The sequence below is a fragment of the Salvelinus alpinus genome, chromosome 35, assembly GCF_045679555.1.
Source record: "Salvelinus alpinus chromosome 35, SLU_Salpinus.1, whole genome shotgun sequence".
In the NCBI taxonomy this organism is placed as follows: domain Eukaryota; kingdom Metazoa; phylum Chordata; class Actinopteri; order Salmoniformes; family Salmonidae; genus Salvelinus; species Salvelinus alpinus.
In genome coordinates, this window is record NC_092120.1 from 10,887,342 (window position 1) to 10,902,824 (window position 15,483).

The 15,483-nt window shown below is 43.4% G+C and overlaps 2 protein-coding genes across 3 annotated transcripts in view; one reads left to right on the forward strand and one right to left on the reverse strand.

The window, feature by feature from the left end:
* Positions 1-7,086, forward strand: part of LOC139564514 (neural-cadherin-like) — a 125,016-nt gene extending 117,930 nt beyond the window's left edge. Inside the window, exons 31-34 of the mRNA XM_071384099.1 lie at positions 1,857-2,037; positions 2,174-2,427; positions 4,273-4,430; positions 4,631-7,086. Of these exons, the coding sequence (XP_071240200.1) occupies positions 1,857-2,037; positions 2,174-2,427; positions 4,273-4,430; positions 4,631-5,224 (1,187 nt within the window). The 3' untranslated portion in view covers positions 5,225-7,086. The remainder of the gene's footprint in view (positions 1-1,856; positions 2,038-2,173; positions 2,428-4,272; positions 4,431-4,630) is intronic.
* Positions 7,087-8,965: 1,879 nt separating this feature from the next.
* Positions 8,966-14,522, reverse strand: LOC139564367 (G1/S-specific cyclin-E2-like). 2 transcript variants are annotated; one of them, XM_071383839.1, is made up of 12 exons: positions 14,453-14,522; positions 13,513-13,560; positions 13,296-13,374; positions 13,132-13,179; positions 12,458-12,603; positions 11,981-12,116; positions 11,574-11,720; positions 11,338-11,433; positions 11,127-11,261; positions 10,907-11,018; positions 10,648-10,805; positions 8,966-10,381 (listed from the first exon to the last, which is right to left on the reverse strand). In XM_071383839.1, the coding sequence occupies exons 2-12, from the start codon at positions 13,530-13,532 to the stop codon at positions 10,274-10,276; spliced, it is 1,185 nt and encodes a 394-aa protein (XP_071239940.1). In that variant the 5' UTR covers positions 13,533-13,560; positions 14,453-14,522; the 3' UTR covers positions 8,966-10,273. The 2 variants fall into 2 exon arrangements, with proteins under 2 accessions (XP_071239940.1, XP_071239941.1); XM_071383840.1 differs by lacking the exon at positions 14,453-14,522 and adding an exon at positions 14,278-14,395.
* Positions 14,523-15,483: the final 961 nt, after the last annotated feature.

The following is a 15,483-nucleotide window of genomic DNA, read 5'->3' on the forward strand; positions in this document are numbered from 1 at the left end:
CTCAGCCCCAGAGTCTATCAAGGCACTGCAGGAAGCAGCCGAACCGGTCCAGCGTAGATGGACCGACAAGGTAGTACAGGATCTTGATGGAGAGACCTGAGTAGTAGCGCTCACCAGTAGCCCTCCGCTTACTGATGAGCTCTGGCTTTTACTGGACATGACATGACAAAATGTCCAGCAGAACCGCAATAGAGGCAAAGGCGGTTGGTGATTCTCCGTTCCCTCTCCTTAGTCGAGATGCGAATACCTCCCAGCTGCATGGGCTCAGTCTCTGAGCCGGTGGGAGGAGATGGTTGAGATGCGGAGAGGGGGAACACCGTTAACGCGAGCTCTCTTCCACGAGCTCGGTGACGAAGATCTACCCGTCGTTCAATGCGGATGGCGAGTGCAATCAAAGAGTCCACGCTGGAAGGAACCTCCCGGGAGAGAATCTCATCCTTAACCTCAGCGTGGAGTCCCTCCAGAAAACGAGCGAGCAACGCCGGCTCGTTCCAGTCACTGGAGGCAGCAAGAGTGCGAAACTCTATAGAGTAATCCGTTATGGATCGATCACCTTGACATAGGGAAGCCAGGACCCTGGAAGCCTCCTTCCCAAAAACTGAACGATCAAAAACCCGTATCATCTCCTCTTTAAAGTTCTGATAATCGTTAGAACACTCAGCCCTTGCCTCCCAGATAGCTGTGCCCCACTCCCGAGCCCGACCAGTAAGGAGTGATATGACGTAAGCGATCCGAGCTCTCTCTCTTGAGTATGTGTTGGGCTGGAGAGAGAACACAATATCACACTGGGTGAGAAAGGAGCGACACTCAGTGGGCTGCCCAGAGTAACATGGTGGGTTATTAACCCTAGGTTCCGGAGACTCGGAAGACCAGGAAGTAGCTGGTGGCACGAGACGAAGACTCTGAAACTGTCCTGAGAGGTCGGAGACCTGAGCGGCCAGGGTCTCAACGGCATGACGAGCAGCAGACAATTCCTGCTCGTGTCTGCCGAGCATTGCTCCCTGGAACTCGACGGCAGTGTTGCGAGAATCCGTAGTCGCTGGGTCCATTCTTGGTCGGATCCTTCTGTTATGCAGGTGAATGAGGACCCAAAAGCGACTTAATAGAAACAGAGTCTTTATTCCAGTCTTAAACAAAAACGATACTCCTGGATCTTATCATAGGTAAATCCAAAACAGGAAAACTGAAATCCTCTCGTCAGTAGAGAGGAACGACTGGAGACGCGACCACAGACTGCAGGTCGCTTCGGGAAGGCATAGGCCGTAGCTGACATAGACACCTGCTCACACGCAGCATCTGAAGAAGGCAAAAACACGACAGGGCGGAACAAGGACACAGAACAGCAAACATCAAACAAGGATCCGACAAGGACAGAAGCGGAAAACAGAGGGAGAAATAGGGACTCTAATCAGAGGGCAAAATAGGGGACAGGTGTGAAAGATTAAATGAGGTAGTTAGGAGAATGAGGAACAGCTGGGAGCAGGAACGGAACGATAGAGAGAGAGAGCGAAAGAGGGAGAGAGGGAGGGGGAGAGAGAGGGATAGAAAGAGGGAAAGACCCTAATAAGACCAGCAGAGGGAAACGAATAGAAGGGAAGCACAGGGACAAGACATGATAATCAATGACAAAACATGACAACAGGTCCATGTCAAGGAGTGACTGATCTTTCTGTCTTCATTTTGTTCTATCTTATTTACTCAATCGTTCCCTTTTTTCCCTCTATTTTACTTTACCAAGGTAATTACATTTCTTAGAAATAGCAATTACAGAAAACAGTTATCTCTGATTATCTCTAAGAATGTTATCCTATTAGTATTTGTCAGTCATTAAGTCTCTCTTCCTTCCTCTCTCGCAGGCTGCCTGCGGGATGTGAGGCTGAACGGCCACTCCCTCCCTCTGGATGGTCAGAGTACAGAGTTCAGTACAGTGTTGGAGCGGAGGGGGGTGACCTCAGGCTGTCACTCAGACGCCTGCAGTGCCAAGCCCTGCCGCAACCCCCTCTACTGTGTGGACCTGTGGAGGAAACACCAGTGCAGGTGTGTGAGGCTGGCTACACACACACACACATTTAAACACGTACAAGCACTCGCTCACACACACACACAATCTTACACATGCTAAGGACACACAGACATAGTTAAAAGAACAAACATGTTCTCTGTCCTCTCCCAGGTGTCCAGGTGGGCAGGTGACGGTGACAGACGAGACATCAGGCCACCACCGCTGTGTACCCTCCCCCTGTGGACCCTCAGCCTGCCGTAACAGGGGCACCTGCCACGCTCTGACCCCCGACAGCTGGCAGTGCCGTTGCCCCGAGGGGTTCAGAGGTCAGCGTTGTGAGGTGGGCCAGATGAAAGCCCACCGTATGGCTGCCCTCAGCCCGGGCTCCATCCTGGTCATCAGCATGTGTCTGCTCGTCTTCTTCGGTAAATATGGGCGACTAAAACCCTCTCTTCACATGACCTTTCACCCTTCATATAGTGAGCTGTTTTTACGGAACATTGAGCGTGCTTAAAAAGATCTATAGAGTAGCCATTATAATGCTGTCCATTAGCAGCATTGATAAACACTATATAGATAGATGTGTAATTACAGTTGAAGTCGGAAGTTTACATACACTTAGGTGTCATTAAAACTCTTTTTTCAACACCTCCACAAATTTCTTGTTAACAACTATAGTTTTGGCAAGTCGGTTAGGACATCTACTTTGTGTATGATACAAGTAATTTTTCCAACAATTGTTTATAGACAGATTATTTCACTTATTATTCACTGTATCACAATTCCAGTGGGTCAGAAGGTTACATACACTAAGTTGACTGTGCCTTTAAACAGCTTGGAAAATTCCAGAAAATTATGTCATGGCTTTAGAAGCTTCTGATAGGCTAATTGACATTATTTGAGTCAATTGGAGGTGTACCTGTGGATGTATTTCAAGGCCTACCTCCAAACTCAGTGCCTCTTTGCTTGACATCATGGGAAAATCAAAAGAAATCAGCCAAGACCTCTGAAAAAGAATTATAGGCCTCCCCATGTCTGGTTCATCCTTGGGAGCAATTTCCAAACGCCTGAAGGTACCACATTCATCTCTACAAACAATAGTACACAAGTATAAACACCATGGGTGTTTATACTTGTGTACTTGTGTTAAAGCTTGGTCGTAAATGGGTCTTCCAAATGAACAATAACCCCAAGCATACTTCCAAAGTTGTGGCAAAATGGCTTAAGGACAACAAAATCAAGGTATTGGAGTGGCCATCACAAAGCCCTGACCTCAATCCTATAGAATATTTGTGGGCAGAACTGAAAAAGTGTGTTCGAGCAAGGAGGCCTACAAACCTGACTCAGTTACACCAGCTCTGTCAGGAGGAATGGGCCAAAATTCACCCAACTTATTGTGGGAAGCTTGTGGAAGGCTACCCAAAACGTTTGACCCAAGTTAAACCATTTAAAGGCAATGCTACCAAATACTAATTGAGTGTATGTAAACTTCTGACCCACTGGGAATGTGATGAAAGAAATAAAAGCTGAAATAAATCATTCTCTCTGCTATTATTCTGAGATTTCACATTCTTAAAATAAAGTGGTGATCCTAACTGACCTAAGACAGGGGATTTTTACTAGGATTAAATGTCAGGAATTGTGAAAAACTGAGTTTAAATGTATTTGGCTAAGGTGTATGTAAACTTCCAACTTCAACTGTAGATGTATGTAGAAGCGAGGGCAGGGGAAATAGACTAGAGACTAGAGGGCCGTTCAGTGACATGTGACGGGTAGCGAGGTTTGTATGAGCCTCTGACGGGTACGGCTGTGTGATGTCAGGCTGGCAGTGCCCCCGAGGGCCCCTTTGTCAACGCTGACGGCCCTGATACACGACGCAGCGAGATCATAGCCCCATGCCAGGGAAAGGAGAGGGGGATGAGAAGTGGAGAAGACGAACATAAACATCTGAGTGCTAAAACTAGAAATGTCAAGCGAGATGAGGAAAAGGGTGAAGTAGGTGAATGTCTAAAAATCAGTGATGGTTAGACTTGCAGGGAGAGTGAGGAGGGGAAATTGAGAGAGATGGCATGAAGGGAGAGAGGAAAATAGAGTGTAGGATTGCCTGAGGGACAGCGGATGGCCAACAGAAGACAAGAGGTGAACGTGAAAAGGATAGGTTTTGCATAGGTCTTCCACACTCAGATGCATGTAGAGTACAGTAGTGTTATCTCTCATTCTCTCCCATCCACTATAATGACTGAACTGTTTCCTTTCTCTGTGTCCTGTAGCTGTGCTGGTAGCCGTGACAGTGTGGAACCAGAAGGGCAGTCGTAGTAAGTTCCAGAAGAGGGGCGTGTACCACATCCCTGCAGAACACCAGAGCTGGGAGGACATCAGAGAAAACATCCTCAACTACAACGAGGAGGGAGGAGGAGAGCAGGACCAGGTACACACACACACACACACATATAGACACACATACACACACACATGCACATACACGTACAAACACACACACACACAGGTCAGACATTGCAGCACAGTGAAATGACCTACGTCGCTGTTCATTGAGATCAATTTCTAAATTGACCACTAGATTATTTTTCATACTTATGTTTTTAATTTGATGCCATTTCATCCCTCCAGAATGCCTATGACATCACAGAGCTGAAGAGGCCCCTGTGTTCCAGCCTGTCCCAGTCCTCATCCTGCACCACCGCCCCCCTCATCAAGTCCTCCCAGGGCTCCCAGGAGGAGGTGCACCCTGCTGGCTCAGCCTGCAGCTCAGGGACCCCCTACCTCCACATCCCCCACCACCACCACCGCCATCATCACCACGCTAGCAATGCTAGCTATACGAATGATAGTAATGATGCGCATGCTAGCTCTGTGGGCCACTGCCCCATGGACTTCAAGAGCTACGTGGCGCGCATCATCTGGGAGGCCGACAACGACAGTCAGGAGTTCCCGCCGGACAGCTATCACGTCTGGAGCATCGAGGGCGCCGGGTCCCCGGTCGGTAGCCTCAGCTCGCTGGGTTCTGCTATCTCCCACGATACAGCAGAGGAAGAGGAGGGAGCAGCCTTCAGCTTCGACCGGCTATCCCACTGGGGGGATAAGTTTGAGGCTCTAAGTGAAATGTACGAGCGACCGGCGCTGGCGCTGACATACAGGGACGCTTTGAGTTACAGCCAGAGTCAGAGGAGCCATAGTCAGGACAACCTGCCCCACCCTTTTTAGGGTACTCATTAACCACAACCCATCATACACTGCAACATTGACTGACTTAGTACCTGCTAGTAATTGTGTATGGTGTGCCAATGCTGGTTGGTTGTAAGGGAAACAAAGCACACAGAAAATTGCCTCCTGTTATTTTTTCTTCATGTTGACAGGTTTGCTGAAGCTTTATGTGGTGGAAGAGGGATTACAAGTCTTAGTGAGATGAATTTATTTATTTTGTTTTATTTTTCTCGGTGAAGTGTTGAAACTGTATTTATTTTAGCTCTGAAATTATGTTGAACCAACAGGGACAATGTTGTTCTTCTACATTATAAGGACTTTGAACTTAATATGTCAAATGTATATGTTACCGGAACCCATTTATTTTGTATTGTAACGTTTTTGTTTCAGACATTCTATTGGATAAAGACAGTCATGCCAAGGAAACGGGCAAATGGAGAAGCTCTGATCTGTTCCTTTACGACATTCTATCCTGACAGCATTTTTGCCCTACACAGGGGCAGTTCACCTTCTTCAGTTGAGCAGGAGGTAGATATAATCTCTAGGAGGAACCTTATATAACTAAAGGAAAATTGATTAGATGAAGAAAGCAGTCAATCGTGTTGCTTATTCCTTGATATGTGAAGTTATGAGTAACTCATATGCAAGAGATTCTAGAGCCTCTAGACTATTGTCAAATACTTTCCCTTTCAATCACGGTCTAATTGCACTAGTGGATGATTCTCAGTCTTGATTGCAGAATCCATTTACCCAAAAATAAGTACAAACCTTAAAATGCTTAGAACGGTAAAAGCATTGTTGATATGCCTGGTGAGAAACCTTCACTTGGCATCAATTATGTGTATTATAGAATATAGTGATGGGTTTCAGATAGGAAATATTTTTATACTCCAATATAGATATAATGAACCCAGCCCTTGTGGTGCACTGTGTTTATGTGTCTTACAAGGACGTGCTCCTTTCATCTGTTTCTAGCTCTATGTTGGTTCAGAGATGGTGTTGTGTGATGCCAATAATTTCTGAAACTTCCTGTCCTATCGTCTTGGAAACAAGAGGGCAGGATGACCCCACGGTGTCCTGATAATGTCTGATGAATGTATTGTGCTAAAGGAGCCAGGAAATTCAGGGAGGGCTTGGGTGGGGAGGAATAGTTTTGAGTAGTCAAAGAAAAGTCGAACAGTACAATCACAGAAACTCCATTGCTGACAATTATTTTACAAATGATCTGATTGAAATGGATCTATGTTTGTTGCCGTAGCTAGACAGAAACTCCCCAAAACTAGCTCTCCAAAATGTCTTCACTTTACGATTTTGTACTTGATAACTCCTATGTATAGCTGTATAAACAAATATCTCATTTTTTCCATGGCTGTAGAGTTACTGTGATGCACAGTGGGGACAAAGTGAGAACCAGGAACACTTCCCTAACAAACACACTGATAAAATCCCTTCTGGCTATTGTCTCCACATTGTCTCCACATTTCAAATTACTGGGGGTGCCTTTTGTACGCTGGTGTTTGATCCAATTATCGACTGCACCCTTACATTTTTCCCCCCATATTACTTAACTGCAGTTGCTATGTTTGCATATATTAACCTAAAACTATAGATACAATGTATACATGTGGTTGCAGTCGTTCAGTGATTTTGATCAGGACACACATGGACTCCAGAACTCACAAACCCAGTAAGGCTTCACTCCTCGCAGCCCAACGTCCCTACTTACTGTATTCAGGACTCAAGGTCCTTGTCCCCATGTTATTATGTATAAATAATGTACATATCTACGTTTTATAGCAACCTAACGTCAGATATTCTTTTTGTATATTACTTTTATTAAAAATAAAAGGCATTGCATTTGGTTTTGTAACTTTCTTTGTCCAATGTATGGATGGCTGTAACTCCATCTCTATTATATAGACACCGTTAATGAACCATGGCCCAGGCTTTATCAGGACATAGCACTGTATGAGAGAAGGTACAACAACAGTGGTTAAAGGGATGAGAAATATGGCCATGATTATTCTTAACATAGGGACATACTGCCCTCTTGTGGTGACATCTGCAGCTCCTAAAGGCACAGTGAGGCAGTTTCAGATCTTTACATGAAATACATGAAAAATAATATATTTGGTCAAATTATATTATGTTCAATTTGTTATAGTTCCTCTCAAGGATTTTTTAAATATTTCTACTGTAGATGTGTCATAGATAATATGGGCTATTTGTACGTGGAGATGGTAGCACATGTACGTTAAGTTAGAAAATAATAGTGAAGGACTCATTATGCAGTTGGGTTGGGGGTGGGGGGGTGAGGGTCTCTTTGTCAGGGTTGGTTTAAGAGGGATGGGTGGGGGGTTACAATAACGCTGGCATGTAGAGGTGGGGGCCATGCATTCCCAGGCCAACACAATAACCTCTCACAACTGAGACTTGGTAAGGGGGGGGGAGCGGCCCATGACTGCCTTGCTGTCCCACTGTCTGCCTCCTAGACTACCCCCTCAAACACACACACACAAACACACTGGCCTCATGGAGAGACATGCATCATCACACACAGACCCCCAAGCGGAGCTGACTGACCAGGGGTCACTGCCACTGTTCAGTCCTTTCGGGGTGGGGGACATTAGCGGGACTAGAGATAGGACTGGGGCAATTTTCTTAAAGGCCCAGTGCAGTCAAAAACGTAATTTCCTGTGTTTAATATACAGTACAGTATATTTCCACATTATGAAGTTGGAATAATACTGTGAAATTGTGACAATTATGTCCTTTTAGTGTAAGAGCTGTTTGAAAAGACTGCCTGAAATTTCAGCCTGTTTTGGTGGGATGGAGTTTTGGCCTGCCTGGTGACATCACGAGGCAGTGGATTAGTTAATAGACCAAAAAGAAATAGTTCAAAACCTCTCTGCCAATAACAGATAGTTTTCCCCTCCCCACTCAGACCACTCCCACAGTCCGAGCAAAATTGTTGCTTGAGAAATTGCTGATTGCTAAGAAGTTATTTAAGTTTATTTTTGACCATTTTAATGGAAAACAATCACAATAAGTTCATTTTTACCCTGAAATGACTGCATTGGAACTTTAACACAATCACATATTGCAGAGTCACTTACAGCTGCTTTGACCCACTTTTTAACCTTTTGTTCCTAAGATTAGTGTTGTCCCTCTAGTTTCAACATTACACCCTTCAATACCTGAGTGATTGCCATTAGAAAGTTGAGCACTTCATCTCCGTCTGTCACGGTTAAGGCTTCTTTTACACACCAACTGTCATTCGAGAGTAGTAAAGCTTTCCCCTCCCCCTCAGGAGACACACTCCCATGGCATGTGTAAACATGACATGCCAGGCTCAAGACAATACTGGAGGCCTGATAAGAATAGTGTAGTAATGCAAAGCACATGTTAAAAGTGCAGGCCTCATCTTTATAACACCCCATCATTCTGTGAAATAGTTTGTCAGGAAGCGAAGGGGGTGATGCTCACACCTCACTCTTGTTGAAGGCAAGGCAATGTTCATCCCATTTCTCCCCTCAGCTTTTCAGATCGACTGGAGAAGTCATCTTATTTCCATGTAATAGGTAGTATTGTGTATGGATCTTGTGGCTTGATTCATTCAAGTTAGACCAGTCCTAAATGGCACTCCCTCGCCAAGTCACAAGAATATAAGAAACCATAGTCGAACAAGTACTAGGCCAATGCTGCCATTGCAATGTCAACCATAAAAGCAGGCAAAATGAACACATTTCTATTTCATTTATTCAATACATTTCCATTAGAAAACAGAACTTTCAGTTTATGTACATAACATATACACATTACTATTTAATTTATTTACAGTTTAAACATGGTTCTTTGTATACTGCTGCATCGGCAGGCATCTGCACAACACTGAAGGTTTCAGTTGACAGTCACAGGTTTGCTGGACAGACTGGGTTAGAGCCCTCCACTGGAGCCTCTGGGTTCTCAAGTCTTTACATCACACCATCACCATACTAGTTCAACTAAGGCACCACGGAGAGGCTAGCGCAAAACTACATTTCATATGTAACTGCATTATACCGGGTTATCCCCCCAATAACATATATCAAAATCATAAATAACATGCATTCCGTGACTTAAATAGTTTGCCTTTGGCATTGTTAAAGCCCTGAATTCATAGCCCTATGGATGTATATGGACATAAAAACATTGTAAGGCTTATATTAACAAATAAATACAATGTTAAAATTACGTACAGTTGTAAGTCGGTCCAAAGGGTCTAAATCAAACTACTGAAGTCAAGTTTTCCAGGAATGTGTTGTGGCGTGAGAATGCACAATGAGTCGTTCACAGTATGGTGAAAATACGTAACTTCAAAAACAGTGTTTAAGAAGGTCGTATAGCAAACAGTTAACCCTGCACTACCCTTTCAAACAGCTGAAATGTTTAAATGTCACCATAGCAAACATCAAGACTGCTTTCAGTGTTATTGTATGGCTGAGCATGTCCAGGAGTATCCAGATTTAGACTATTCAGCACCAGATACATATGACAACAATGTTAAGAGACTGAGTTAAGCAACTCAACTGTGAGTATCATGTACCAATTCACCTAAAATAATTAGCTTTAACTATCAAAACATCCCATGTCTTGAAATACTCAGCTTCAAGTAACAGAGGGAGAGCAGCAGACATGCTTTACTATGGAGGAAGATTTGACTTGAGTCACCTCAAATGATCTCCACGTAAAATTCTAATTCTGGGGATTAAGACTGCGAGAACAGGGTCTTTGTTGCAATCATTTGACAAAATAAGTCAATATAGTAACCATGAGTTGATTTCCATGGTTGTACTGCATATATTCTCTGATATCCAGCTTGGTATAGAAAGTTAAATATCTTAACATGCTACACAAAGGTGAGTTATGACCAAAAGCAAATTTGATTGGTCACGTGAGGATGAGGTTCCGAAGTTAGGTTTCCCGGCCTCTGGCTGGTCAGGCATGACATCTAGGGAATTCACCCTTCATCTGGTTGGTCAGAAGATCAACACGAGGAGACCCTGGGGCTCAGTGATTGGCTGTTTTCTCTGTGCTTTTTGGTGGAGTCAATATCCCTCCTATGGCAGCAGGTGATAGTCTGTCTTTGCTGTCCGGTTGCCTCTGGTGAGCGTCACTCTGCAACAGACAAGATGATTCATTAAGAACAATGAACATTTGTATGCGCAGTTCTATTCTTTTACTTAAAAAATATGACTTTGTAGCACAAAATGGCTGCCCATGCATCACCAAGATGGCTGCAATACATTTCTGGGTGAAAGCAACTTGCTACTCCCAAACACTGGTAGAGATACTCTAAACATCCAACAGTGAGCAGCCATTCTGGTTGTTTTCTTTGAATATTGTACCCATTCCAGCCCCTGAAATGTTGTGTGAGCACTCACCAGCATGGAAAGGTAGTCTACGTGGGTCTGGATGTTGTGTCTGTCATCAGACGTCACTTTATTAAAGTCCTTGAGCTCTGCTCTGGGACAGGCGCTGACCGTGCGCATGAAGGGGGTCATCCACCGGACACAGGGAGCAATACTATCCCACGTCAGACCTGCACAGAAACAGACAATAGTAACTATGTAATAACACAGGAGGGCTGTGGCATTCTAGAGTGGAACCAACCTATGTACACGATGTCAAATCAATGCTTACCTGATACTTTGTGGACAACATCAAATGAGAGAAAATGGCAGAAGGCAGCAGCAGACAGTATCCCATACTGGTAGTCCAGGGAGTTGATGTCCAGTATGGCCAGGTCTAAAAGCTGTAACATGAATAGAGACCAGGACAACCATTAACAGTTATAGGGAAGCTAAAAACCTTCCACGACAGTCAATCAGGAGAAGTTGCGGGGGGGTGCTAGTGGACTCACCTGTGTGATCTGGATGTAGGTGTCCTGAGAGAACTGAGGTACAAGGAAGTTGACGCCATCCTTTAGGGATTCCACCTGCGCATAGAGCTTCAGCCACGTGATCACCGTCTCTGGACACAGGTTCCAGTTCAACGCCTGATGGAGGAGAGGAGTCATTAAGTAATGTGTGACAACTGAATTAGTACAGTGTTGGGCACAGGGGGTTTCTTACCTTCAACATGACAAGTTCCATCTCCAGGATCGCTTCTTCCTCACAGGCTCCGTCAGTAACGTAGGCAAACTCATGGAGCTTTGGAGGGTAGATTTCCTGAGGGGCATAAGGAGGGAACAATTAGATTTGAGAAAAAGGAAAAAGAGACCGCCATCTTATTCATTTGTTATGACAGTATAAACTAAAGCAGTTGTCACCATCCAGAAGTGCATGAAAATGGAGGACGTTACACCTACCTCTATCTTAGATGCGATGAAGAGGGCTGTGATTCCTATGAGCTGCAGTCGGTCCTTCGCCATATCATCCTGTGTCAGCATGAAGCGGTCAAAGAAGTCCTGAGCCAGATAAGCAGTCTCTCGATGCAGAGTGTACACCTCACTCACCTACAGCAGGACAAAACAGGGATGGTTAGACATCAGTCACGTCTGTACAAATCCTGGGGCACTGTAGTAAACAAGTCAAAGTACTGGAGATGTAGAGCCCCTGAGGTAATAACTATGGAGGTGGAGTATCAGACCTTTGGCTCATGCATATCCAGTCATTACAAATACAAGTGTGGGTGTAAACAAGGCATATAGATGGGTACAAGTAATAGGCCCAAGATTAAATAGAGTACAGCAAGTCATTTCAGAGACAGACGTACCTCTAGCAGCCAGTCCAGGAGAATGGCCCTCATCTTGGGCTTTAGTTTGGGGTGCTGCTGTAGGAAGGCCTTATCATGGACATACTTCAGCTCCTTGTTCAGCATCTTAATCCACACGTCATCTGAGCTGGCCCAGCTGCCAAGGGGAAACACACACAGGTCTTAACAGGACGTCCAGTGTGCAATCGCATGGACTGAGGCCCAACACCAGATACTGAATGTGTCATCAATAGTGACAAATATGAGAAACCACAAAAAGTAGCCCATGTCTAAAGTTTCTCTAGTTGCAGGTTTACTTCCACCCTGACCTTGTATGTAAGAGTTGCATTGACAGTGCCATAAAAAAAATGACATTCAGAGTTTTCCTAAGTAGCGTTGGGGGGAGGGGGTACAGTTTAGGAACAAAGACATGGGAGCAATTGACACTAACGAGGTGTAAAAGGAATTTGGGCTAAGCCCCTTCAACACACACAGTACCTGAGGCGGGGCAGCGGTGAGGTCTTGATGAAGATGTTCTTGAATCGGAACTGCTTGAAGCCAGAAATGTCTCTGGTCATCACCAGCTCCTTGTGTGGCGTTTCTACAAGTACACATGGACTTGCCCCTTCTTCTGACCACCGTTTCTAGAGAGAAAAGACACCAAATTCAATCTCTTTTCATCAGCATATAGTCACAACCAGCGAATACAGATAAATAATGCATTTACAGAGTGAAAAATCCATATAGCCAACAGAGCCATCATTAACAAATAGGTCACAGCATGCTACACACACAGTGAAAAATACCAAACTGTTCAAAGCTATAGTACACATGAACTTAAAACACCGAAAAGAGAATTACTATTTTAATGGTAACAGAAAAGGGTATTGATGCGCGTTCTATAGTTTATACAAAACAAAGAATGCGACTTAGATCAGGCGGGGGAGGAGAAAGCGAGGGACAGACAAAACGCGGGGTTATTGCGCGCTGTCTAACCCAGTGACACAGATACCTAGTCGGGTGTGTATGTAGCGTTTAGTCTCATCAATAATTACTCTACATCCATGCGAATTTTACCATAGTTCACCCCTATATTCTCCTACATGTTTTACAGTTATCAATCACTGGCACAACTTGGTAACGATAATTGGTTGAATAAACAAGCAACAAACCTGTATTTCATAGCTTTGTTTCTTCACTGCTGGCATCTTTTTTGATGGCTGAAAAGTAAGAGGACAATACAATTAGCTGTAGTTCTTATTTGGCGACAGACATATAAAAAACAATACCACTACACTAATGGTTAAAAATAACACTGCTATCTAATTAAACAAACCTCAGATTTTCTTTTTCGTGTGATCTTTACATTCTGTTCCGGTGCGTTCTCATCTCTTGCTTGTAATGTGATGCGACCACTGAAAGGACAGAACTTTTAATGACAGCAAGCAGTCGCCATACCAATTGCTTTCAAACATGTACAAATAATACATTTTATAGTTAGCTTGCAATCATGCTTGTGGATAACGAGGCTTTATTAGTGTGGCTTCCCATACCTGCGTCTAACGTTAGTCATTCTGTCAATTGAAGGCTTCAGAGTTCCACTGAAAAGGAGATAGGGCGAAAACATTGTTAAAATGGCAAAGACAGTTTAGAGTTTGTACAAATAAGCATCTTCACAAGTTCAAAACATGATTGGATAATAAAAGGCTGTTTTTTTCCGGGCGGTAAAATGTATGCCAAATGGGTATAGAGGGTAGAGTTTGTGAGGACCGTCCTCATTTCGACAAAGAAATCTGCCACAAATTGCATAAAATCTACTGTGTCCGTAGTCCCAATGTTATGTCAGAAGCCCTGGTAATAACTTACATTGTTATTGTTAACGAAGGTAACCATATGATAATTATTTGATGGTTTGTGAAACCCAACTACGCGCCAATTTCTCGAAGCGGGAGGATTTGGACAGTCACTATGGCTAGCAACAGTAGCTCACCAGTGAGCCAATTTTAACTCTATTACATTAACATTAAAATAAAGTAGATAAATATATAAAGGACATGATACTTAAAGAATGTATTGCAACAGCAATAATTCAACATTGCTAGGTAGAATTTGCATGTGTAGTTTCCTGGCTAGCAAAGTTACTAGCTAACTATCTTTATGCCACGTCCGTGAAAAGCAGTGGTGGCTTGCGTGTTAACGTTAAATATCAAGCAAAGTTGATAACAAAGAAGACAGCTTCAAACCAATGTGAAGAAACAGATGTATTGTCTTATCAAATCAACTAACTAAATGTTAACCAGACAGTTTGCTAACGTTACCAGTCGCCCTTGCAATTTGGTTTCTTCTCCAGATTTTTAGACAAACAAAAAAATCCCAATAAACTGAATGTTCCTCATCGACATAGTAGCTTTACCACTAATTTTCTGAATAAACTCCTGAGATATATATAGCTAGCTAGCTAAATAAGCAAACATTTCCTCTCCAGCTTCTTACCCTCAGAAATGAATGAACGAATAATGATCAGCTGGCGCGCCGGCGCCAATCTTTATATATCTGACCATTCCATGGCAAGTGCGCATGTGTGTTCCCGGTTCATTTAAACGCGCTAAATGTTCAAATCTGAATTCCATTTATTGCAAATAAGAAAGCGAACGTTCTGTTTTATTTCCCCAGAGTTAATACATTTGATCACGTGTTTGTGATCTTTATTAGGAACGTTCGCTCATCGACTTTGTATGGATGGCGGATCTACTTTGCACAAGAGGGGTTTCATTTATATTTTGGGGGGGAAAGGGCGCATTCCTTATTTCCCGGTTAACCTTAAACGACGCAGTAGGCGTTGAGTTAGCCTTTACATGTGGTCAAGTATATATAAAAAAACGTTTAAGCTCTATTTTCTTATTTTTTCTCTGCAAGAAAAACACTTCCGTATTACAGGTCCACCTATGGGAGAGGTTTCAAACTCTCTTAGCCAATCAGAGGAAGGTCAGGAGAAACAACGTGGTCTTCCTTCAAAATGTAAACAACCCGAGATGAAGACAGCGTGGAGCACTGTCATATTGAAACAGGAAGATTCTAACACGTTTCAACGCTGTTATTATATGCTTATTGTTATTGTACATAGATTGAGCTAGGTTGAAGCTTTTTTCACTCCTCTTCTAGCTAATGCATTATTTGTCATACTGGACCCGTCCAAATAGTGACATCTACCAGAGGGTAGTATCATGTATACCTATACCACAGTTTCTTACTAAACCATGTTTGCCTATACCGTATATAGTAAAGAAGGATCAAGGAATTACATGGCTAAATATTCTGAAATACATTTATTTGTATTTTTATATAAGCTTGAAATGGGCATGGTCTAATTGACTCAACAACCAAAAGCATAAAGTTTAGCTTTTTTAATGAATCAGAAAATCAACAGTTATTTCTGGTTGCTTAGCTGGCCAACTGATGGATTCCACTTTGTAGTATACCCCTCAGATTTCAACACACAATAAACATGAGTCATTATTCAATTT

Coding starts and splice junctions, on each gene's coding strand:
- LOC139564367 (XM_071383839.1), bottom strand. CDS start 13,532: ATGACTAACGTTAGACGCAG. Junction 12,604..13,131: donor AACAAAGCTATGAAATACAG/GTTTGTTGCTTG, acceptor TTTTCTCTCTAG/AAACGGTGGTCAGAAGAAGG. Junction 11,721..11,980: donor TCCTGGACTGGCTGCTAGAG/GTACGTCTGTCT, acceptor GTCCTGCTGTAG/GTGAGTGAGGTGTACACTCT.